At 38.9% G+C, this 25249-nt stretch overlaps 3 protein-coding genes across 3 annotated transcripts; all 3 read left to right on the forward strand.

Moving 5' to 3' along the window:
* Positions 1–4697: 4697 nt before the first annotated feature.
* On the forward strand, positions 4698–12821 carry LOC306988400 (uncharacterized protein). Its single transcript, XM_079593364.1, has 3 exons — positions 4698–4774; positions 5503–5676; positions 10228–12821. Exons 2-3 carry the CDS (start codon positions 5622–5624, stop codon positions 11520–11522), a joined length of 1350 nt encoding a protein of 449 aa, XP_079449490.1. The 5' UTR covers positions 4698–4774; positions 5503–5621; the 3' UTR covers positions 11523–12821.
* Positions 12822–16491: 3670 nt separating this feature from the next.
* LOC306988440 (uncharacterized protein) lies at positions 16492–21338 on the forward strand. The gene is made up of 4 exons (XM_079593443.1): positions 16492–16554; positions 19031–19098; positions 19702–19767; positions 20818–21338. Exons 2-4 carry the CDS (start codon positions 19039–19041, stop codon positions 21202–21204), a joined length of 513 nt encoding a protein of 170 aa, XP_079449569.1. The 5' UTR covers positions 16492–16554; positions 19031–19038; the 3' UTR covers positions 21205–21338.
* On the forward strand, positions 21209–23292 carry LOC306988407 (zinc finger MYM-type protein 1-like). Its single transcript, XM_079593376.1, has 2 exons — positions 21209–22683; positions 22818–23292. The coding sequence occupies exons 1-2, from the start codon at positions 21499–21501 to the stop codon at positions 23163–23165; spliced, it is 1533 nt and encodes a 510-aa protein (XP_079449502.1). The 5' UTR covers positions 21209–21498; the 3' UTR covers positions 23166–23292.
* The last annotated feature ends 1957 nt before the right edge of the window (positions 23293–25249 follow it).

Here is a 25249-nt window from a genome sequence, read left to right on the forward strand (position 1 = left end):
TTGCTGCTGAGGTACTTGCTCTGCATAGGTCTTACCAATTAGATTGTTCATATACCCTGTATACTCTTGGTGCAAGTGTTTATCTTTAAGGAACCTTTTCCTCAAACCCTCAATCCTCTGCTTAGCCACTGCAAAATTGTTGGGGAGATAGACTTCCTTGTTCCTGAAAGGCAATTTCAAACAATATCTTCCATCTTGAAGTATTGCCGAGCGCTCCATAGTTTCAAGAAACCTACGATCTTCTCTGGACATTTCCTTCTTTTCTATATTCCTTTCGTTGAAATCATGATTGTATTGAATGGTCAGCATCTGTTCCAGTTTGCCCACAGATATCCTGTTCACCATAGCAGCGGGAAGATCCTCCTCCAATGCCCCGCTGTTACCATTCAGCGGACCACTAACAACCCATCCTAGCACCGTCCTAACAGCATACGGGCCATTCCCGCAGCTGTTGACGACCTCCCAAGGTTCTAATACCTTGGGAGCATTGGTTCCGATTAAGAGATCAACGTTCGCTTTTATGCTTGGGATGTGTACCTTTGACAAGTACGGCCAGCTAGCCAGGTCTTCCGGTGTTACCCTGTTATCCAAAGTAACTGGCATTTTCTTTTGTGTAAGAACCTCCGGGAGCATATAGAAGCCATTGCTGTCCAGATCAGATACCTCCAAACCAGTCAACGAGAAGGCTGGAACAACAGTTTCTTGCCCCATGGTGCGTAATAAGAAATTAGTTCTTCTGCCTGTAATATTCAGCTTCCGCATTAGATCTTCCGTGCAGAACGTGGCTGAACTTCCAGGGTCCAGAAAAGCATAGGTGTTTATGATGCAATTTCCCTTCGCAGATTTCACCTTAACAGGGAGAATGGACAGAACGCACTGGTCCTTACCGGCCCCTGTATGTCCACATGTTTCCTGCGAAGTTGGCTGGTTATGATATGGCTCCTCTGTAGTTTGCCTTTTGATATGCAGCACGGTGGGATGAGTTTGGCCACAAACTTTGCATGTCAAACGCCTGTCGCAATCCCTGCTCATGTGACCATGACCTAAACATGCAAAGCAAACTCCCTTTTCCCTCAAAAAATAAATCTTTTCCTTGTGCTTCTTTCCACTGAACTGTTTGCACTCTTCCAACAGGTGACTACGAGCACAGCAAAGGCAACCAGCTTTCTTTTCTTTCCCCGGAGGCAATATTAGCTCTTTTTCTCCCTCCAACAAGTGCCTAGATGTTACTGTGGTGGCAACGATATTTCCAGTCACTCTGTTCCTAGGCTGGAATTTTAACCTGGCGAGAGTCTTCATACCAGCAACACCGGGTGGTGAATCCTGTATGTTGCCAAACAGAGGGTCAGAAAGAATACTAACACGACACTCAATGAACTTAACCAAATCCTCGAAATGAGCTCTATGTTTAGTTCTTTCCATAATGTCATGAGCCCTTGTCCTCCATTGCTCTCTCATTCTGAATGGCAGCTTTGCAATAATGGCTCTCATGTTAACAGGCATATCCAGCTCCTGCATGTACTGGAGCTCCTCCATCACATTACGGCAGCCACGCAAAAATAAGGAGTAAGCTTGAAGTGCCTTTACATCCTCAGCTCGTATTGGTCGCCAGGTCAAAGCCCTTTCAATATAAGCTGTTGCAATTTTATACTGATTGCCAAAGTGCTCCTGTAGAAGACCCTTTGCCACTACATAGCCACGCCCAGGATCCATATGTTGGCAGCTATGCACAAGTTCTTGCGGCTGTCCTCTTGTAAATTGTTCCAAATAGTACAAACAATCTGCATTTCCTGCTTTCCCCTCCACTCCTTGCTCAAAAGCCTTAATAAATGTTCTGTATTGTAGAGGGTCACCTTCAAAGATGGGAATGTCTCGTGGTGGCAGAGACAATGAACGCTGCTGCTGCACTAAAGTGGCCGATATTTCATTTTGCCTGCGCATGATATTAAGTATGTCTCCAGGCGGATCTTGACAGATCTGAGATCCTAGCGTTCCTTCCACGTCCCTTGTTGTTGGTTGGTATTGGGAATAATTCAAGGTCCCCATATTATTGCTTTCAACCCATTGGTCAGTTACCTTTCGTCGCACGTCCATTGATAGTTGTTTATGCGGTGGAAATGACAAATTTGTCATGTCATTTTGTTGTTTTGATTTCTCTGCTCGAGGCTGATATTCCCTTGCCATAGGGTTTAAAACATTAACAGTTTCCTTTTGGAGGTAGGAATTCATACCATCTGACAATGCCCGAGAAGAACCTTTCAGATCAGCGGCCTGTAGTACTGCCAGTTTAGCATTGGATGCAGCCAGTTCAGCCTCCAAACCAAGCTGCTGTCTTTTCCTCCTCAGCTGCTGCTCCTGTTCCTCTAAAGCATGTTGCCCCTTTAAAGCTGACACACGAGCTTCCAGCGCAGCTCTATTTGCCTCCGCTTTAATCCGTGCAGAGGACGTGGTACTTGATCTACCACTGTTAACACTCCTTTGATTTGAGCGCTTACTACCGACCTGGGAAACGCTGTCATTAGGATTCACATCATCAATACCATCAACATTTACCAAGTCATGACCTTCATTGCTTGAAACCCACTTTTTTGTATCAGCAATACATAAATCATTAAACAGCATTTTTGCTTTAAACCATATTTCATGTTTTTCGTTTTCCTCAAGTGGCAATAAACCCAACAAAGATTCATGCATGCATTTTGATTCATCACATACCTCAATCAATTCTCCAAGAGCACTCAGTATCTGCTTTTTATCACCCTTTTCTATCAGAGCTTGTATTGATTTTCTTAACACACTGGCTTTGTTAAGCTTAGCCTTTCTATCATTTTGCAACCTGTCCAATTTATCAGCAAGCGCCTTTGCAGTGAGCTTCACTGCCCGCTTTCCAGTTTGTGCTTGAGCACCGTTAGTCACACTGCTGGATTTACCAGCTGTAACTTTAAGCACACCAGTCCCGTTAATGACCGACACTGCGTCACGCGCCTCCATGACAACGAGTCAGTCACTCAAAATTCGCCGTAACAGTCAGTGAAAGCTCTATCGTCCGTCTTATCTGGTTACCAATGCATTGGGTTTATGCTCTTTTTGTGTGCACACAATTAAATGGCCAAAAGTGTAGCGCTACACATACCTCTTGCGTTGGGCGCCTTGCGATGTTCCGGTGATCCGCTGCACGACAGCCGGCTTCAGCCTCGTAGCTCTTGCGCGTCCTTTCACAAACAGCTGACTGCCTCCACCAGCGTAGTTTTAATCCCAAGGCCAACAAAGCGGCGAATCCTTTTATGCCATCTCGTTGCGTCCCACACGATTCCAGCAAAGTTCCTTGTGAGCGGGGTTTTTGACTAAATGTAACCGCTCAGTCTAATACTAGCAGCTACTGGAGTGGTTTAGCCCCGTAATGCCCTGGCTGACGCGCTGTTTGTTTTGCTTTCTGTTACCACTGGCTTCGGTCTTAAGAATGTCCAGGCGTTTGTCTTGCTGATTATTGCGTTTATTTGTTTCTACCGTGCAGAGGTAAATATCCAGTTTCACAGGCAAATCATATGAGTGTACAATTATATTGTCAACAATCAGTTTCAGCCTATATGCGCCACAGCGGTCAAAAACCGTTTGCCCTTCCGGGCCAAACCCCCCTTCCTGTTGGGAGTTTGGATGCTGCTTTTATGCCTTTGACCTCAGGTAACATTAGAGCGACACCCAGTGTACAAACAAGAAACAACACCCAATATAAAAATACACAAACACCACATTTGGCTCCTATAATGGCTAAAGAGTCAATTAAACTGAACACTATTACAGTTTCATTAAGTAAATACAGGTAGACATTTTTATAATATGCAAAACAGTGCAAGAAAAGTAAAATGATACAAAACTTAAGAGAAGATCAGATCATTTTAACAAAATCAGGATGGGCAATACAAAAGCAAAATACCACACTTCACATAATAGGAAAACAGTACACGATTATGTGAACTATGCCAAGTGAAGGAAACAGTTAATGTGTTGTTGTTATTCTGTATTAGTTATGAATAGGAAAGGAATGAACTACAAAAGAACTACAGAATATAGGATGCAAAGAATTTATCATCAGCAACATATTAAGCACAAAACAAGGATCTGGTACAATTATAAAGGCAGTTTTCAAATTTCTTATTATATGTGGACATCAAAACACGCAAACTCATGAGGGTTTAACCTTTTGTTTTGAAGTCGGATTGAATGAACAGTTTGCATATTTAGAAACATATTGATGTATTCTCCTGTGTTGGCGTAGGTTTATAGATGATTTCCGTTACAAATCTGGTGAAATGGCGCACATTGCGTTCCGAATATGAACGTCATGAACAACCCACACTTACAGCATATGCAGAGATGGCATTTGTTAAACGAGCTGATGAGACGAGCATAGAAGACCCGTCTACTCTGAGCCACAACACAAAATAATTGAAAATGTGCTCATAAGAAGTCAGGCCTTGCTTTGTGCTTGCTTCCACAACATGGCTTCGTCTATTGGCTAGCGAAACGGAAGTCTAACACATTACAAGGAAGTACGTCATCGTATTTACTTCCGCGTTGCACAATAAGCTGGATAGATCTCATAGTGTACACGGTGCCTATCCTGAAATCACTTTACTCTCCAGCACAGGAGGGGGCGCCAAAATGGTATGCACCTAAAAAGCTGGTATGTGACCCACAGTAAGAAGAAGAAGAAAATTACCATGAGCCAAACTCTTCTGACTGAGAGCTGTGAAAGTTTTATTCTTCCCATATTGTGAGTAATAATACTAATACAGAGCAGTTTTATACTCTTTTAGCAGAATTAAAATGACTAATAATTGCATTACTTTTCACTTGAAAAAGGTTTTTTTAGAAAAAGTAATTTTTCTGTAATTTACAAATGCTTCTGATGTAATTGCATTACATTCTGTATAGACTACAGAACAATTCTATATGAAACAATAGTGGATTTAAAGGGATAGTTCACTTTAAAATGAAATTTATGTCATCATATACTCACCCTCAAGTTGTTTCAAACCTGTATGAGTTTCTTTCTTCTGCTGAACACAAAGACAGAATTTTCATTTTAAAGTGAACTATCCCTTTAAACTCAGGATTTACCGTCTGTTAAAATGTATGTTTTTAATGCAACCTCTTTTACAATACTTTGGTCAGTTATATATGCAGTTTATTTATTTATTTGAAAGTATTCAAAATGCTGCTTTGTGTTTATTGTTGATATAGGATTTAGAAATTATTAATAAGTAATAGAGTAACTTACCCAATGTTGCTGTCAACATACGGAGGCAAACTACATGATCACTACTTTTGATATCTATATAAAGATTTATAAATATTTAAGATATCATAAGATAAGATATATATAAGATCCTAATTTTCATTTAAAACAAAGGCAATTGTTGAAATCAATCGGATTGCTATTTGTTTGAATAAGATGTGAATTAAGGAAAACATTTCAATAACTTATTTTTATTTTCACAGATCTGTTTCTGTCACGCAGCAATTCACCTTCAGTGAAGCTCCTCCTACAGGAAATTACCAATAAATCCTGGAATATTTTCATCAGTCTACGAGTGTTGACAGAGTTGACCAGCGAGAACATGAGTGATCCAGAATCCTGCAGAATGGAACCTGAAGATGCTGAGGAACAAAGAGGTTGGTGTTTATTCTTGATTCTTCATTAATGATTCTGAAGGATTACAAACTTCATCAGTTCATCAGTGGTAATGGTGAATGTGTTTTTGTTGTAGTTAGAAAAGCTGTGAAATAACAGTTAAAGTAGCAAATAATATATGGGACCTGAAAGGGGTTGTAATATGCTCTCCTCCCCTCACATTAATCAACATATTATCTTCTTCCCACCAATGCAGTGTACAATTCAGTCTTGATTTTTATAATAAAAATATGATTAATTCTTTTAATATCAGCATTTCGGAGATTCATTTCCAATCACACACATACCAAACATTGCATACTTTCTAAAAACTATTCAAAAGTTAGTTATAATGGCATGAATAATAAGTTGAACGGTTTAAATCGCTACAAAGTTTGAACTGGCAAGGCTTTAAAACACATGAAATAGATCAACTTTCACTGCAACTGGTTTATCTGTCTACAAGTATATCACCTACCCAGCATATTCACTGGAATAATTAAACGTTTTCAGGAAAGTAACAAACAAAACCGTAAATACATAATTGCATTAGAGTCCATCTCGAATGGCATGTTATAATTATTAATAATGTTTTTTATTTGTATAATTTTCTCAGTCTAGATTATGAAATACATGCTGACAGCACTATTTTTAGTAATTAAAGCAAAGAAAGTTACTTTATCTGTGAATACTGTGTGAATCCATCAAAGGCTTTCCCTGTTTGCCGCCTGAGACCCTACATAGGACAAACAGTTTGTAAACTGGATAGATATCTGATTCCAAGAAAAAAAGCTTAAAATCAGAAAAAATATAAAACCAATTAACGGTTAACTAATGCACAGAAAATCATGTTTTAATGTATGACTCATGAAGAACTAAACCATTAATTTATGATTACTGCATCAGCAACTAATAGAGCTTCTATATGGTTAATATATTAAGTAATATATGATTTGTTATTAATTAAATGTGTCATACGGTATTCATTTCTTAAAGGCTGGGTAGGTAAGAATTGTCTAAAGAACTTTTTTTCAAATTGGCTTAAACTTTCTTTATATACCAATACATAATTAAAATGTAAGTACTTTGAAAAAGAGAGTATAAAAATTGAGTGACTATAGTGTATTTAATCTTCAAAAAACACAGCTCATTAATTCCTACCGGGACGAAACAAGTGATTGGCTTGCGCGACTGTCACTCTCCGTCGCCATGACTACCGCCGCTATTACTGGCTCTGCCCACGTGCGCGCAGTCGCGCACCCGTTTTTAGGTGGGAGTGAATGGAATTAATGAGCTGTGTTTATTAAAGATTAAATACACTAGAGTCACTCAGTTTTTTATACTCTCTATTTCAGATAACTTGCATTTTAATTATGTATTGGTATATAAAGACAGTTTAAAAAAAAATGTGAATATAAGTTTTCTTAGACAATTCTGACCTACCCTACCTTTAATGACATATTTTATTAACTAAAAGTGTAAATTAATGTGTTAATTACCACAATTGGTCAAAGCAATGTACTTCAACTTCCAGTTGTCATTAACTAATGATTTGCAAATGTATCATTATGTTATGATTTTACTTGTTGAGTGAGTCACATGACGATTAACTAATTGTTAATTAATATGCTATTTATGTGTTCTGACAGTTGCACATGCAGTGAGTGTAATGTCAGAGAATGTGTTTGAAGGATGTGTAAGTCGGGCTGCACACAAATATCAGCACACCAGAATCTGAACTCCTGACGCTATTACACTGTGTTTAAACTGGACGAGACCAGCTGTCTGGACATGACAGACCATTGCAAGTCCAGTTGTCCTTCGTAACAGAAGTAGCGCAAGAGCTCGGAGTACATCAGGAATAGAGTGTGGCATCAGTTTACTGTCAGGGTTTAGTCATGTAGCGTCGAGTCGCATCCAGTGTTGTATCAATGATTATAATGGACATTCTGTTGTCTTTGTCCAGTCTCGACACAGTGTCATGAAATAGCAGTGCTCGACCTCAAGCTTAACCTGACATATTCCTGTGCATGAACAACAAGGTAGTTAATCTGACTCAGTGAAATCTTGGTTGTAGATGGTTGGAAATTGAAATCATGGCTTAGTGTGGATGTCAAAACCAAAATGACATATTACTTAAAGGTAGGGTAGGTAGGATTTATATAAAAACTTTTTACCAAATTTGATTAAACTTTCTATATATATCAATGCATAATTAAAATGTAAGTACTCTGATAAAAAGAGTATAAAAATCGAGTGACTCTAGACCGTTTAATCTTCATTAAACACAGCTCATTATTTCCATTCGGGACGAATCACAGGATTGGCTTGCGCGACTGTCACTCTCCGTCGCCATGACTACCGCCGCTATAGAGCTGGTAAGTCCCGCCCCTCCGTAAAACCCCGCTGGACCTCAAAGTTGAAAAAGCGTCAATGCAAGTGAATGGGAGAAAATAATTATTTTCTGGTCCCGTTTGAATTGTGCCATGAATGTGAACATATGTTGTCTGTGAATTTTTTATATAATCTTTCGTGTGAAGAATGCTACAATTTAGCGGGTACAAGTTTGATACGGGTAGACTTTGTGTGAGAGAGCACTTTGTGGACTACAACTCTTCGCTGCTTTCGGCGCGTTTGAAACGTCAACACCACTAGCTCACGGCTCTAGCTCACGGATCCCGCTAGACATGGCTGTGTCTTTGGTGCACTTCACCGCCTTCTTTCAGGGAGAGGACAAAATCGTTGAGGTTGGCGAAAACCACGGGTAAGTCAACTTTATGGGGTGACGTCACATAGGCGACATGTAGTCTTTCTCGTTATGTCTTTTCCACAACTGCTAGCCGACGAATCATACCATATACTGTCAAACTTGTAACATGAAAGATTATATAAAAAATTCACAGACAACATATGTTCACATTCATGGCACAATTCAAACGGGACCAGAAAATAATTATTTTCTCCCATTCACTTGCATTGACGCTTTTTCAACTTTGAGGTCCAGCGGGGTTTCACGGAGGGGGCGGGACTTACCAGCTCTATTATTGGCTCTGCCCACGTACGCGCAGTCGCGCACCCGTTTTTAGGCGGGAGTGAATGGAATTAATGAGCTGTGTTTATTGAAGATTAAATACACTAGAGTCACTCGTTTTTTTATACTCTCTATTTCAGAGTACTTGCATTTTAATTATGCATTGGTATATAAAGACAGTTCAAACAAATTTTAATAAAAGTTTTTTTTAGACAATTCTGACCTACCCTACCTTTAACAATTAGTTAATAGTCATGTGACTCAACAATTGAAGTCATAACATAATAATACATTTGCAAATCATTAGCTAATGATTAATTAAAGCAGATAATTCGAAGTTGAAGTACATGGCTTCAACCCATTGTGGTAATTAACGCATTAATTTACACTATTAGTTAATAAAATATGTTATTAAGGAACTAATACATTTTGACACATTCAATTAATATTAATTCATATATTACTTAATCTATTAATCATTTAGAATCTTTATCAGTTGCTGATGCAGTAATCATTAATTAATGGTTTAGTTCTTCATGAGTAATACATTAACACATGATTATCTGTTTATTAGTTAAAGCTGCAGTCCGTCGTTTTTCCTCTTTGTCGCCATCTCTGTTAGAAATCTGCAATTGCAGTTATTCGCGGAATTATTAACTGTGCGTGGGTAGTAAATCGGCATGAAACAGCGCGGATGAACACAATGTATTGAGGCTGCCGCGTCGCTGTGGATACTGTACTGTCATCAGCAATCTCAGAGTATACTTTTTGAAAGTGTCAACATTAGAATTTTCATCGGAAAATGTCATCTTAACAAGTAAGTAACATTCACTTTTGTTCTGACCAAATTCGGGGGGTGGGGGAAGCATTGCAGTAGCTATCATGCTGGTTAAATCTAACGATTGCTTATATCACGTCAAAACGTGAAAAATATTTTTTTTCTGTAGCCACTCTGAAGTCCGAAGTCTTTGGGTTTTACAACTGGTGAATCTCCAGTTGTCACTGGTGATTGTCGCTTTAAACTTTCGGGATCCGCCATACCAAGTGCTAAGCTAAATCTCCACCTCCATCATCCACACACGCTAGCCGGGGACTCCTTCTCTATGTGTACAGAAGTGACGTAATGATGCAAAGACATGCTCGAAATTCCCGCGGAAATCCACCAGTACCACTGGAATTAAAATCATTATTACAAGCTTACCGTTTTGAATCGAGGTAAGGCAAGCAGATCGTTTTGAACACTGGCTGGTTACGTTTTTTTTCAAAAATGTCTTTTTTGATATTTTTAAACCCAAAAAAGTGCCGGACTGCAGCTTTAAGCATGAATTAATGCATATTAGTGCAGCCGTATTGTAAAGTGTTACCATGTTATTTTGATTTCTGCTTTGTGCTATTACATCAGGGTTATTTTTTATGATTTACTGAAAATTAAACCTTTCTTTCTTTCTTTCTTTCTTTCTTTCTTTCTTTCTTTCTTTCTTTCTTTCTTTCTTTCTTTCTTTCTTTCTTTCTTTCTTTTTAGACCTGATGGAAGAGAATGAGGAGAGTGAAGAACTGAGTGAAGCAGAGGAGAAACATCATCATGTCAAAACTGGAGGAAAATTGCTTGTTGGAAAAAGAAGAGCCAAAAAATATTTTACCTGCTCTCAGTGTGGAAAGAGTTTTCCATACAAGCAAAGTCTTAAATTTCACATGAGAATTCATAGTGGAGAGAAGCCTTTCACATGTGATCAGTGTGGAAAGAGTTTTCCATACAAGCAAAGTCTTAAATTTCACATGAGAATTCATAGTGGAGAGAAGCCTTTCACATGTGATCAGTGCGGGAAGAGCTTCAGAGTAAAAGGATCCCTTACGCAACACACAGCAATACACACTGGAGAAAAACCTTACAAGTGTTCACACTGTGACAAGAGATTCCGTCAGTCAGAACATCTGAAAACACACGAGGGGGTTCACACTGGAAAGAAGCTGTACTACTCATGTGATCAGTGTGAGAAGAGTTTCATAAAAAAAAGAAACCTCAGGGAACACATGAATGTCCACACTGGAGAGAAGCCTTACACATGTGATCAGTGTGGGAAGAGTTTCGCATATACAACAGGCCTTAAGGTACACATGAAAGTCCACACTGGAGAGAAGCCATACACATGTGATCAGTGTGGGAAGAGTTTCGCACATAAAGCAGGCCTTAAGGTACACATGAAAATCCACACTGGAGAGAAGCCATACACATGTGATCAATGTGGGAAGAGTTTTAGACAGGCAAACGCTTTAAAATTACATCAGCGTTCTCATTCTGGAGAAACATCATTTATCTATGATCGGTGTGGTAAAAACTTTAGTAGGGCAGAAAACCTGAAGAGCCACATTAAAGTTAATGCAAAGGAGAAGCCTCATGTATGTTCTTTGTGTGGAAAGAGTTTTTGTAAGCCGGGTGCTTTAAAACGACACCAGAAAAGACACAGTGGTGTGAAGAATTTTATGTGCTCTGATTGTGGGAAGACCTTTTTTGAGGGTCTTGAACTGAAACGGCACCAGAGAATCCACACTGGAGAAAAACCTTACAAGTGTTCACACTGCGACAAGAGATGCCGTCGTTTAGGACATCTGAAAACACACGAGAGGGTCCACACTGGAGAGAAACCTTTCACATGTGATCAGTGTGGGAAGAGTTTCGCACAAAAAGGACACTGTAAGAGTCACATGAAAATCCACACTGGAGAGAAGCCGTATCACTGCCTTCAGTGTGGAGAAAGGTTCACTTGGTTGAATTCTCTACGCAATCATAAAAAAAACAAATGTCTAAAATCGGAGTAAGCAGTTCACCTTCAGATCCAGCAACACTGCGTCCGCACCAAATGTGATAATGCATCAAGCAGTATCTTTAATATAAGTCTGCTGTAACCAGCTGCTACAAGAGACGGAACAAAGAAACATGATCTAAAGTAATCAAAGTGAACGAAGTTCATCTTTATGACCAGCAGTTTCAAATGTGTTTCAGATCAATGTAATTCGACAACATAGTTTATAATTATGAAATGCAGATGCAAATGAAGTATTATGGATACGTTGTGGTATTTTAATGTTTTAAATTTCCCAATAGAGCTTCTAATTGCCTAATAACTTATATTTCACTTATATTTCAAACAACATTCACTGTTTTACCCTTCATATCCAGTATCATATATAAACCCAAAATACATTTTAAAGCATTTGTTCTAGTCAGGCAATGTGGACCATTTAAATTATCTGTTTATTACTGTAAAGCTGCTTTGAAACAATCTACATTGTTAAAAGCGCTATATATATAAATGAAGATAACTTGACTTGACTTGACATGGAATCAGAACAAGAACGACACAGATCAGCTTAATTTCTATGGCTTTTTGCTAGCATGACAGTGAAGGGTTGGGGTCAGAATCTCTAGTCTCTTCAATATATAAATATATAAATATCCTTCTGAATGATTACATTATTCCTATTAAAAAAATATATAATCAAATATAAGCATGTTCATATTGTCACGGTTTCCCTGGTTTTCTCTGGCCCTGTCATGTACTACATTTCCCAGCATCCCCCTGGATCCACACCTGCACTCACTTCCCTCATCACCGCAGCTGAATCCCATCTCCTCATCTTTACCGCATCACCAGCCTTTATATTCAGTTCCCTCACATGCTCTCACTGCCGGGTATTAATGTGACTTGATGTTATGTTCTGGGTCTAGTTTGGTTATCTGTCACTGGTTCCAAAGGTCTTCGGCGAGAGATTCCAGGTTTCCTCTCTCGAGATGATTCCAGTATCTACGGTGATCTAGTATCTACTGAGTCAGCATCTATGTTTCATGCATCTCGTGAGTTCCAAGTATTCAAAGATCTCTCCTGAGTTCGGCATCTATGTTTCATGCATCTCGTGAGTTCCAAGTATTCAAAGATCTCTCCTGAGTTCGGCATCTATGTTTCATGCATCTCGTGAGTTCGAGTATTCAAAGACTATTCCTGAGTTTGAGTATTCCAAGAGACTCTAAGCTCATTACCTTTTGAGTTTGACCTTCAGTTGCCTCCAGGGATTCTTGGGGTTGCACACGTGTATAAATAAAGTTTGAGTTTAAATTGTATTCTGGTCTCCTGTCCTGGTATAGCGTGACACATATAATCATTTCTATATTCAATGAGGGATTTAAATATACTTTTAACCACATGTAGCTGTGAGTGTTTACATATACATTTAGTCACTTTTTATGATGTCTTGAGCAATCCAGTCATTTATATAGGTCAGTGAGATGATGGCTGTGTTCGAAATGGGATACTATTATACTACTCTCACTATTTCTGCAGTATCCAGTATGTACTATGTGTACTATGCACATTTTCTGTATGCTAAATACAGCATCGAGTCCTTTTATGGATTTAAAGTTTATTCGTTTTTAAGCACCCCCTGAAAAGGTGTGTATATATTTGTTTACTGTTAGTTGTAACAAGTGTTTTGTGTAATTCGAGAAGGAGGCGGGGACCGGCGAACATTCAACACTTTTATACAAAAATATAAGTATAAGCCAGCAACAAAACAGAAATAAAAACACAACATAAAATCAGGCCTGTTCCTCTCTCGATCACCACTGTCGTCGCTCCTCCTTTTATGCTTCTGCGAGAGATACGAGACCAGTGCGTCGCGCACGTGTCGCTCATTATCAATCACGCCACCGGCCTCGCGCCGTCCTTCCACGGCCCTCGACCTCATCGTGCTCGCCACAGACTTTAAAGTTCATTAAAGTTTATTTTTATGTTTATGTTCATTGGAAGTTGATGGATGGTCCTCGAGTTCACAGGTCGAATGTACGACTTTAAGTGGCGTTCCATACGTTATTTCCAAAAACAAGGTGGGAAAAAACTAATTCCAAGCTTAACGAGGCGTGTTCTGCTAGTCTTCTGCTCCATCTTCTGCTAGTCTAAAGGAATGACTTACATGTATGGTGAAGACTGAAATTTCAGCATTTAAAGGGGGGGTACAATGGTGTTTCATATATTCAGAGTTGTTTACAGTGTTAAAGAGATGGATTCTCATGCTAATAATGGCCAAAGTTTGAAAAGTTATTTTGAACGAATAACAGAGAATTTCTGTGCTGAAAATCATACTTCCGGGTTGCAACACGTTTCGACTGGTTTTTTTCTATCGTAGATCTAATGACGTAGACCAGAGTGGAACTCCTTATATGAGCATTGCTCTCGGAAAAGCGCGTTCACGCACACGTCGACCAGAGGAGAGAAAGACCGCGCTCATCGACGCGTTACTACCGGAAATCATCATCTGCAGCGCTAAATAGGAATGGTTGATGTCAAGAATGTCTCCAAAAAAGTGTGTTTTGGGATGTGAGGGAAAGTTTACCTTGTTCAGCTTCCCAAAGAACCCAGTGTTACTGCTGGCTCAAGCTGCTCCCGCTTGACTCTATAGCTCCGCCCACGCCCAGAATCAAGGACCTCGGCTTTTTCCGGATAGAATCGGAAAGCTGTATTTTTATTTTATAAATATGATGAAACTAAAGACTTTTTGGAGATATGAAGGACGCACTATTACTCTATAGGTACTCAAGATTAACATGAGATTGACTGAAACTAAGTATTTTACCCCCCCTTTAATATTGTTTTTAGTATTATTATTACTTTATGTTAATATTTAAAATCAGAAAGTATCTGTGTTATACTTTTTTTATACATTCATAATCATTGTATTTTGTGAATCATACTGTTTTGAAGATGTGGGAGAGAGAGACTTTGGGAGACTTTGTGATAAGCTAGACTGCATGAGAGAGTTTGTGCTGGAGTTAGAGACTGAAAGTATATGCAGTGTATTGTTTCCACCGGGATTGGATATACATTCCTATGTTAATGGGAACCACATGTTTCTCTGGTAATGTATGTGTTCTTATGGTGATGTAGTTTTTTTCCCTTGGTCAGGATTATAAAGAGACCTATGTTTGTCTATAGTCTCTTCCTCCTATATGTCTTATATAAAATGTTAAAATAAATACGAGAGATCTCTTGGCAAAATCACTGGTGTCTGTTTCCATGAAATTAATTAACAAGGGGAAAGCAAGATTTTTAAATCTACATTTGGTTAGCGCTGATTGGCCAATGCAGTTTTAACAAAAAGCACCTTTCACCAATGAGAAACTCCAACCTGCAGATATTGAGTATTTTTTATTGATATTGCAATAAGCAATCATAGAATATAGCCTGGATATAATTTAACAGGACAGCCGTAGAAGCTACAGACAAATGTGAGAACGTTTTGTAACTAATGGTGGCAAGCAAGATTTTTTATAATCACTGTAGTCCCAAATTTGAGGTAGTTAGGGGAGTTAAGTGGCATGCTCGCCTGAGAAAATTTTGATTTCTCTGATCTACAATTCAAAACGTTTGATGGCCAATGAGCTTTGACTGATAGTCTTTTCACTCTGTCTGTGAAAAAAAATACTTTTAATTGTATTTAAATTCTCGTATTTAATTGTGCGAGACATGAGTGCAACGGTCAAAGTTGTCTGTTTAGCGCACAATGGAAAAGCGGCGCAGAAAATGTGTTCTGCGGGGACGGCTTGGTTACGGTTTTGACATAACCAAGATCTCCGCATATAGCTGCTCTATTTTTGCAATGGTATGAATGACCAACGCAGCAGTGCCATGTTTCATGGGTTCAACTGGATGGGCTAACAAAAACATTAAAATGCAACATCTCAGAAGCTGCCTGGCACACACTTACAATTTGTATGCACCGTTTTTGCAGTCGAATGTGGATTATTATTTGGAATTCAAAGAATATTCTAAATGAAATTTTTTATTTGACAGCCCTAATGAATTGAGACTTGTTTTCCTCTTGCCATACTGTAGAAAGGATCCAAACGATGTCACTTTCTGGGGGAGGGTAATGACATAATTTTGAATTTGAAAAATAACAAGGTTGAGGGAACAATGCTAAGCTTAAAAGCATAAGCTTTTACTTTCATTTTAGACCTGATGGAAGAGAACAAGCAGAATGAAGAACTTGAGTGAAGTAGAAGAAAAACATGTCAAAACTCGAGCGAATCGCTCACAGACTGAAAATAATATTTGAATGAAAAGAACTAAAAAATGTGTGGAAACAGTTTCCCATACAAAAGAACTCTGAAACTTCACATGAGAGTTCATAATGGAGTAAAGCACCATTACACATGCATATACGCAAAATATTTTGAGCTAAATGCTTTAAAACTACACCAGAAAAGGTGTGAAGACTTGTGGGAAGACCTCTATTACTGTCTGTGAACTAAAACAGCTCCAAAGAATTAAAACCTCACAAGTGTTCTCACTGTGACAAGCATAGGCGTAATTGTATGGGGGGACAGGGGGACACGTCCCCCCCAATATTCAAAGAAGGACAATTTGTCCCCCCCAATATTTGATCATACTGTATGATTGATTATGCGGGCAATATCGATGTGATTGCAAATACGTCTTTTTTTCCAGCTCCGAAAATATAAAATCCCGGCCGGTCCATTTCCCAAATCCATTCGACTGGCCTTATTTACAGATTTCGCGCTCCTAACTCTTCTTCTGTTTGGTTTTTCCTAACTCACTGACGACGGTGCACGAGCTACTAAAGAGGGAAAACATGACATGGATTTCAGGAGAAATAGGTTTTTGTTCATGTAGGCTACTATACATTAACAAAAACCTATTTCTCCTGAAATCCATGTCATGTTTTCCCTATACCTTTAGTAGCTCGTGACGTGCACCGTCAGTGAGTTAGAAAAAACAAACAGAAGAAGAGTTAGGAGCGCGAAATCTGACAGACATTTGGCACATATCTATAAATGGTAAATATCCTGTATTTGGCTGACATAATCCCTTAGATAACGACCAGGTGAATTTCACTAGAATTTCGAATTGCAGAATTTGTGAATTTCGACTGTAATACTACACATACAGCTTGTATGAATGGGAGGGACTATTGACAAGCTAGCCGACAGCTAACGTTAGCTAACGTAACGTTAACTGTACGTTCACACCGCCGCCGACTTGAGCTGCAAAAAAGCTCTGGCCGCCCTGTCAAGGTCATTGTCAAAAAGTACGGGGAAGCTTGTTGAAGCTTTGGCCGCTCTGACGTAAGATTTGTCAACACAGAAAACATATCATCATTGGAGGTTTTTTTCTCTCGACACCATCGTATCGATTGATTTTGATTAATATGCGCGAGGGAGAGAGAGAGCAGACAGCGCTCGGGTGAGTGCGCGCGCGCGGCCAGGGCTCTCTCTCTCTCTCTCTCTCTCTCTCTCTCTCTCTCTCTCTCTCTCTCTCTCTCTCTCTCTCTCTGCTCGTATTATATGCCCTGTCAAGCGCGCCCTGTTAAACTGACAGGACTTACAAACACATGCAAATGATACACTTTCTTTCACTCTATGATGGTTAAACTGTGCAATTCATTATTTTTTTCGGATTTGACGCACCTTGCAGCTGAGAGAAGCCAGCTTCCATTGAAAATGAATGACTTCCGGTAACTTTGGAAGCTCAAGTCGGCGGCGGTGTGAACGTACAGTCAGTGCCGTCGCAGGTGGGGTGCGAGGCCCTGTGCGAACTTGAAATGCGAGGCCCTGCTCTTTGATGTGGAACAGTCACGCATAACTGTTCTAGTTCTATTGCACGCATAATCTCGCTCGACTCGCTGCAATACTTTTTTATCAAGTAGAATAATACAACATAATCATGAACATAGTCTGAGGCGCCGCAAAAGGGCAGGCAAGACGGACTATTGCCTGGGGCCCCGCATTTTAAGGGGGCTACCGAGGGCTGATAATTTAAACAATCAGAAATGTTAATATAAAAACGCAGCAACATCTCTGCATCCCCCTCAGTTGGGCCCCTCTCTCGCTACGCTCGTTATGCTTTTACCTTTTTCAAACTGGTGCAGCGCTTACTCGCTGTAGGTAGAAAATGCATGATTTTATTTGTTAAACATGAAAAGGAATTATCTGTCTGGCATGGCAGCTCGCTCTAACTTTAACCTAGATAGGCCTTAATGTTCGCTAGTATAGGTGCATATCCAAGTGATTGTGCGGAGACGTGGAGCGCGCACTGCGGCAGGCGTCGGCGCGAACACTTTCATTTTCCTATCAACAGTGGAAACAACTTTAAATAGGCTACTCAATCTTTTCTGGTCATACAGAAAGGAATAATGCATCAGTCGCAAGTACTTTTATTTGTGTAAACTCTCAACAACAAGAAAACGTTGTGCTTTTGTAAAATAAAATAAAACAAACAGGGCCGAGCGCATCTCAAAAATGCGCAAACTGGAGCGCGTCTCAAAAATGAACTGAAACACAGTGTATAGCCTCAAAAACATGATGAATATTTCTATATAAAGCTTGAAATGTCCGCTTTTAAACGAAAAAATTCGAATCGAAAGCAAATACGGCTGATTAGGCTGTAATCCATAAGGTGCATTTCTCTCTAAAGGCATATCCACTTTACAGCGGAGATGTATATAGATATGTTTGCAGCCGACACTGATTTAAAAATATATATTTTTTATTAATAAACAATAAAAATGCCTCGTTATTTTTTCAGACATATTATCATTAGCCTGCTTTGGGGCAAGATTTATGCATGCGCTTGAGCGCGGAATAGGCTATTCCTCCATGCACTCAGTAGCCTATTTAAGCAGAAATTAATATAAACGTGAGATTAGTTGACTAATTGCTTAAATGAATGACTACTAGTCGACTATAAAAAATCTTTATTCTATGGAAATTCTAATCAATGCATTTAGGCTAGTTGACATTTATTTAATTAGTAGGCTATCCAGCTCTTTACGTTAAATTAGTTGAGTTAACAATTAGTTAATGAACTAATAAAATAATAAAACAAAGATTAAATTAAGATGCAAACTATATATTTCTATATAGCATTACATTGCGTGTTCCACCACAAAAGACAAAATTAAAAATAATAATAGTAATAATAAAAAACGCAAGATTGCGAGGCCCCCTAGTGGCGCGAGGCCCTGTGCGGTTGCACAGTTCGCACAGCCTATGCGACGGCTCTGCGTACAGTTACTGTATACACGCTAGCATGTAACGTTAGCCTGGCTTTAAAGCAAACTGGGATAGCGGTCAGTGACAAGCTTGTCAAATGTACTGTACCAAACCCAGTTTTGACAGCTAACGTTAGCGTTTTGGGCCACGTTCCTGCTCTCCGAACTGGGTTATTATCTAGCAAGTTATTTTAGAGTCCTGCCATTTGTACTTCACCATTTTCATCCCTTTGGAATTGCATTGCTGTTATATTTCACATTAGTGGCCAAAATGAACAAGAGAAAGACTGCAGCAGCTGACATCCGTCATTTCTTTGGAAAGAAAAAGAAAGTAAGTTTCTGGAGTTTTTAGGCATTTTTAACAGAGAAGTAATTAATTTAATGTTCTAAGGTACAGGACACCAGACTGACATTAATAGCTCTTAACTGACATTCATTGTGAGTGAATGTAACGTTATAGGGTAAGATGTGGTAACAAGCCGCCCCTAAGAACAATGTTTAATTGCTGAAACAAAAAAGCAAAGTTTAGAGGAAAAAGAATATGTGGATCATCGTGGTCATTCTTATGAGAATTATGAAGGGAAAAAGATGTTTAGATTTTTAGAAAATGCGATTGGGATAATCTCTAGACCAGTGGATTATTTAAGGCTGTCGTAATTGTGCATTCAAAACAAAGATATAGCTCTACTTGTAAAAATATGAAACAATTACATACATTTATCACAAAATAATTTGGTGGGAATATCTACATAAATTGTCATTAGACAAAGGACAATTTGAATTGTGCGTGATCAGTGCCAGCCAGGGAAAGTGTTGTGGGATAAAATTGGTGACATGTTGTGGGAAATAAATGTGAAATAAAGAGGGGGGACAGTTACCCCCGGGGGCTCTTACCAAAATATGTTTGTCTGACTGTATTATTTGACTCATCCAGCAGAGCGAGTTTCAGCAAGAGGCAGAGAATCAGACGGATGTGAGTGAGAGTAGGGTGGACGCTGAGGTGAGTGACAAATGGTATACTGTAGATACTTAAGCAAAAATGCACAAGGAGTTGTAGTAAATGGCCAAATATAATATGGCTAAGAGCTATTCTTAGCATGATGCATCATGGAGTGTCTGGATACAGCATTTAGCTCTGGTATATTGGCCATATATCACAAAACCCTGAGACACCTCATTGCTGTAATAAACCAGTTTCCATAACAAATGGTGCATTAAAAATAGATAACATATCATACCTGTGGTATACAGTCTCTTATACCACGGGTTTAAATCAGCCAAATATCACTCAGGATTCAAACCACCCTGTTTTTTGTGTGTGTTTATGTTACAAAATAGCACTTTGGACCTGTTTAGTGCAACTTTTTATGGTTGTCAATGTTAGGTGATCTATTGTGTAGCCTACTGTCTAATAGTACAGTACAGGCCAAAAGTTTGGACACCTTCTCATTCAATGCGTTTCCTGTATTGTCATGACTATTTACATTGTAGATTCTCACTGAAGGCATCAAAACTAGGAATGAACACGTGGAACTATGTACTACTTAACAAAAAAAAGTGTGAAATAACTGAAAACATGTCTTATATCCTAGTTTCTTCAAAGTAGCCACCCTTTGCGCTGATTACTGCTTTGCACACTCTTGGCATTCTCTTGATGAGCTTCAAGAGGTAGTCACCTGAAATGGTTTTCCAACAGTCTTGAAGGAGTTCCCAGAGATGCTTAGCAATGCCCTTTTGCCTTCACTCTGCGGTCCAGCTCACCCCAAACCAACTTGATTGGGTTCAGGTCCGGTGACTGTGGGTTATTTCACACTTTTTTATTAAGTACATAATTCCATATGTGTTCATTCATGGTTTTGATAACCACAGTGAGAATCTACAATGTAAATAGTCATGAAAATAAAGAAAACGCATTGAATGAGAAGGTGTGTCCAAACTTTTGACCTGTATATGTTTGCATCATTCAGATAATCTGAATGTAAAATGCGCAAAATGTAAAAATACCAGATCATTATCAGAATGTTTTGATGTTACTCATTTTGAATTACAGGTAGTGCAGAGTGATTTCAGTGTAGGTGACAGCAGGCAGGAAGAACAGGTAGCAACAGAAGAGCTTGGAAATACCCCAAATGAGCCAGATGTCCAGACAAGAGTAGATGAGAACAGGCTAGATGAACAGGCATCAGAGGAGCTAGGACATACCCCGAACCAGCCAAATGTCAAGACCATCCCAACACAAGTTCTTGCTGACAAAACTCTGTCTTTCCAGGAGAGGTGGTTCCGTGAAAATCCCTGGCTGCATTACTGCCCAATGCGCAAGGCAGTTCTGTGCTTTTACTGCTGTAGGGCATTCAGAGGCAAGAAGCCAAAAATTACTACAAAGGCTGACTCTGCATTTATTAATGTTGGATTCAAGAATTGGAGGAAGGCTGTTTAAAAATTTGAAAATCATGGGAAAAGCCAGAGCCATAAACATGCAGTGACCACGTACATACATGAAGCCCAGCCAATCACTGCAACATTATCTTGTGCACAAAAGAAACAACAAGAACAAGCCAGGGAAAACCTTTTGAAGATAGTTGGTGGCATACAGTATTTGGCGAGGCAGGGCAATGCTTTCAGAGGTCATGAGCAGAATGAAGGAAATTTTAAACAGCTACTTCAGTACAAGGCAGAGGATGATCCCAAGCTGGCCTCCTGGCTTGCAGGGAAACAGAATTTTACAAGTCCAATGATCCAAAATGAAATTCTTCAGATAATAAGTAACTCTATTATCAAAGAAATAGCACAGGAAGTACAACATTTGCCTGTAGTGCAATATTCTTTGATCATTGATGGAACTCAAGATATTGCTGGGATAGAGCAAGAGTGCATATGTATAAGGTATGTAGGTGAAGATCTAGACCCTAGAGAAGAGTTTGTAGGGCTGTATGAAACTAACTCCACAACTGGAGAGACCATTGCTAAAGTTGCCACTGACGTCATGCTCCGACTGAACTTTCCCATCTCACAGTTGAGAGGGCAGACATACGATGGTGCAGCCAACATGTCCGGTAAGGTACAGGGAGTACAGGCTCTCTTGAGAAGGGAGCAACCTCTGGCTCCATATATCCACTGTGGTCCACACTGCATAAACCTTGTAGCACAGATGACTATTTCAGCTTCATCGGTTGTCAGGAACTCGCTCGACGCGGTCAATGAATTAGGAAGCTTTTCTAACCAGTCTGGAAAATTCAAATCAATTTTCAGTGAAATAGCTAAATCTAATAGTGTAAGGTCTACCTCCCTGAAGCCATTATGTCCCACTAGATGGACCGTACGCACACCAGCCATCCAGTCTGTGCTCAGTCAGTATGACAGTGTGCTCACATCACTTGAAGAGATGGTGAACTGTAGTGTGAGGGAGACTGCATCCAGGGCTAATGGACTTCATGAGGTGTTCCTCAAAGGAAACACAGTCTTGGGGCTTAAGATGGCTGCAGATGTCATGTCAGCCCTAGAAACCCTGAATACCTCCCTTCAGAGTAAACGGCAGACAATCTCTGGTATGATGCTGGCTGTGGAGCATGTCAAAAGACATTTGGAGAACAGAAGAACAGAAGAGCATTTCAAAGGATTGTATGTGCAAGCCCAAGACATTGCCTCATCATTAGACCTGGTGCCCATAAAGATGCCCCATATCCGCTGCCCTCCAAAACGATTATCTGGACCAGCTGAGCCACATATTCACCCCTCTGCAGAGTCATTCTACAGAAGCCACTATTTCAACATGCTTGACACAGCTGCTCGGCAGCTTACACAGCGCTTTGATGAGCCGGGTATTCATACACTCGGAAGATTGGAGAAGGTCCTTATCAGCGGAGAGATGGATGATATCATTAAGAGCTACCCAGAGTTGGACCAAGTAGCTCTAAAGGTAAGGTTGCAAATGCATAGGGTCCAAAGAATGTATTAATTGTATAGTACAGACAGTAAATATATGTTCACAGTTATGTTTAGTATAAAAAGTCATACAATTATTTTTGATTCATTTTTAATTTTGTCTTGCAGGTGCAGTTGTCGATGCTGAAGTCCACCTATCAGTACAGCAACTGTGGGGATGTGGTGGACCTGCTAAAGACCATGGTGCCTGAGGTCAGGAGTCTTTTTAAACAAGTAGAGACACTCCTGAGACTTTTGCTTGTAGTTCCTGCTTCTTCATCACAGGCTGAACGAAACTTCAGTGCTTTGAGAAGGCTAAAAACCTGGCTGAGAACCAATATGACGCAAAAGAGGTTGAACCATGTAGCTGTGTGTCATGTGCACAGAGATAGGTTGGACAGAATTGATAGAAAACAAGTCTGCAAAAGCTTAATAGCCATGAGTGACATCCGCAAGAATGTGTTTGGATCATTTTAATAAAAGTGTTAAGGGTGGCATGTTACAAAGTATGCACTGGTTCATTTCATATGAATATTTAAATGAGTTTTTGTCTTATTATATTTATATCATATTATGTTGTTATATTAGAATATCACGAGCAAGAGTGCCTTTTCCTGTGCACAATTGCAAATGTGCTATTTATTTTATACAACAGTTAAATTAACAATAAAATTAACATTTGTGTGTTACTTTTTAGACACAATATTGTTTCCCCCTTTATTTCGCCGACGAGAATTTCATAATGAAACTGTAGTCCAACAGACAGCGATAAAAAAATAAATAACTGAAATCCGTGTTTTGAAGGAATCATTTGATTCAATGAATGAATCGGCAAATCGGTTGAATAAATGACTCCCAACAACTCGCTTATTAAGACAGTGACTTACTGCCACCTACTGGCGGGTTTAGTTTCATATTTAATGAATAGCTTTATTCATGCAATTGCAAATTAATTGTAAATATAGTAATGCCAGTTCGGATGCCGCTTCTGTGTCACCTCTGCACTGCAAGGATGGATTTTAATTTAATTATTTAATTTGACAGTGTTAAATTAATGTCTTAGTCTTATTCTAATAGAATTTAATTTGAATGTTAGAATTTGACATTAAAGGTGATGAATACCTCTAAATACGTTTATACATAATTTCCATATTTAGGTGAAAATGCCCCTGGAAATCAATTTAAGGTGGAAAATATTGCCCCTTAATAAAAATGTTAATTTCAGTCACTACTGTAAACTGACCACTGCATAGAATATGTTAAATATGCATATCTTTGTGAGTCTGCTGTCAACAACAGGCCTAAACCAGCCATGGTACCAGTACAAAGTCAGTAAAATATCATCTAATGGTATTATCAACAAAACTTTGAAAAATATAGAGATATATTTTTGTTAATATTGCACACCCCTAATGTACAGTATTAATTTTGATTTCTTCAGGTCTTAAAAAGCCTTAAATTTGACTTTAAAAAATGTGCAGATACCCTGATTAGTACATAACTGCTTTACTATCATTGCTCAAGACTTGATATTAGAACATTGTTATCCTGTAACAGTAATTTAATAAAAATGTTTATAGCCACTATATGTTTATAGAAGAATATAAGAGAGAGATCACTGGCCGATTTGTTGTCAATTCAGGCTTGTAATTGATGCCGATGCTGTAATCATTACAGGGTGAGTATACGTTGGTTTGACGATCCGATGTAATAAAATTCCTTGTTGTGATATACAATTACAAACATTCGGACTCTGACGTTTATTTTATTTTGATGAAAAAAAATGTGTGCATGCGTCAACACAAAAAGTCCCACAGCTGTCCCCCCCAATGTGTGATTGACAATTTCGCCCTTGGTGACAAGCTTCACACATGTAAGCGCTCTGAAATTACATCTGCATTGTCATTCTAGAGAAAAATCTTTTAACTGTGATCAATGCATTAAAACATATGGAAGCACCTGGAAGTTCTTACAAAGGAGAAGCCTTATGTTGGTCCTTAGTATGGAAAGAGTTTTCAAGGCTGGATGCTTTTAAAGACATTCTGGTGTGAGAGCTCATGTGCACATTGAGTGTGTGAAAACTTTTACTACAGCTGACCAATTAAAACGGCATCAAATAATTAATATATACAGGAGAAAAACACTTTATAGGCTACTGACTCAAATGACATGGTAAGTGTATGATATGAAATTATATACTGGTATGTAATTTTGTCATCATGATATTTTGATTCTAGATTTAATAAATGTTTTATGATATCCACAAACATCAATTGACAGTTGTAAAACTGATAGTCATTCGGCAATTCAGAATCAAATTTAATAATAAATATATTTAAAACTGAATTGTGATTTTGATAATCTGGTTAATTTCTGCCATACTGGCTGGTGAATTAAAAAGTTGATTTCAAACCCTGCATAGCCTATGTCTTAAAGTGCCATGCTGCTGTCTGTGTTCTTTCTGTTAATCAAATAACAAATTATATAAATAAATTGCTCACTGCTCTGTGAATAATTACAATTTTAAACTGAAGCATAGTAGTTTTTAATAAAGATCAATT

This window comes from Phoxinus phoxinus (assembly GCF_949152265.1).
Source record: "Phoxinus phoxinus genome assembly, chromosome: 20".
Classification (NCBI taxonomy): Eukaryota; Metazoa; Chordata; class Actinopteri; order Cypriniformes; family Leuciscidae; genus Phoxinus; species Phoxinus phoxinus.

Coding starts and splice junctions, on each gene's coding strand:
- LOC306988400 (XM_079593364.1), top strand. CDS start 5,622: ATGAGTGATCCAGAATCCTGCAGAATGGAACCTGAAGATGCTGAGGAA. Junction 5,677..10,227: donor AGATGCTGAGGAACAAAGAG/GTTGGTGTTTAT, acceptor CTTTCTTTTTAG/ACCTGATGGAAGAGAATGAG.
- LOC306988440 (XM_079593443.1), top strand. CDS start 19,039: ATGAACAAGAGAAAGACTGCAGCAGCTGACATCCGTCATTTCTTTGGA. Junction 19,099..19,701: donor TCTTTGGAAAGAAAAAGAAA/GTAAGTTTCTGG, acceptor TGACTCATCCAG/CAGAGCGAGTTTCAGCAAGA. Junction 19,768..20,817: donor AGAGTAGGGTGGACGCTGAG/GTGAGTGACAAA, acceptor TTTGAATTACAG/GTAGTGCAGAGTGATTTCAG.
- LOC306988407 (XM_079593376.1), top strand. CDS start 21,499: ATGATCCAAAATGAAATTCTTCAGATAATAAGTAACTCTATTATCAAA. Junction 22,684..22,817: donor TGGACCAAGTAGCTCTAAAG/GTAAGGTTGCAA, acceptor TTTGTCTTGCAG/GTGCAGTTGTCGATGCTGAA.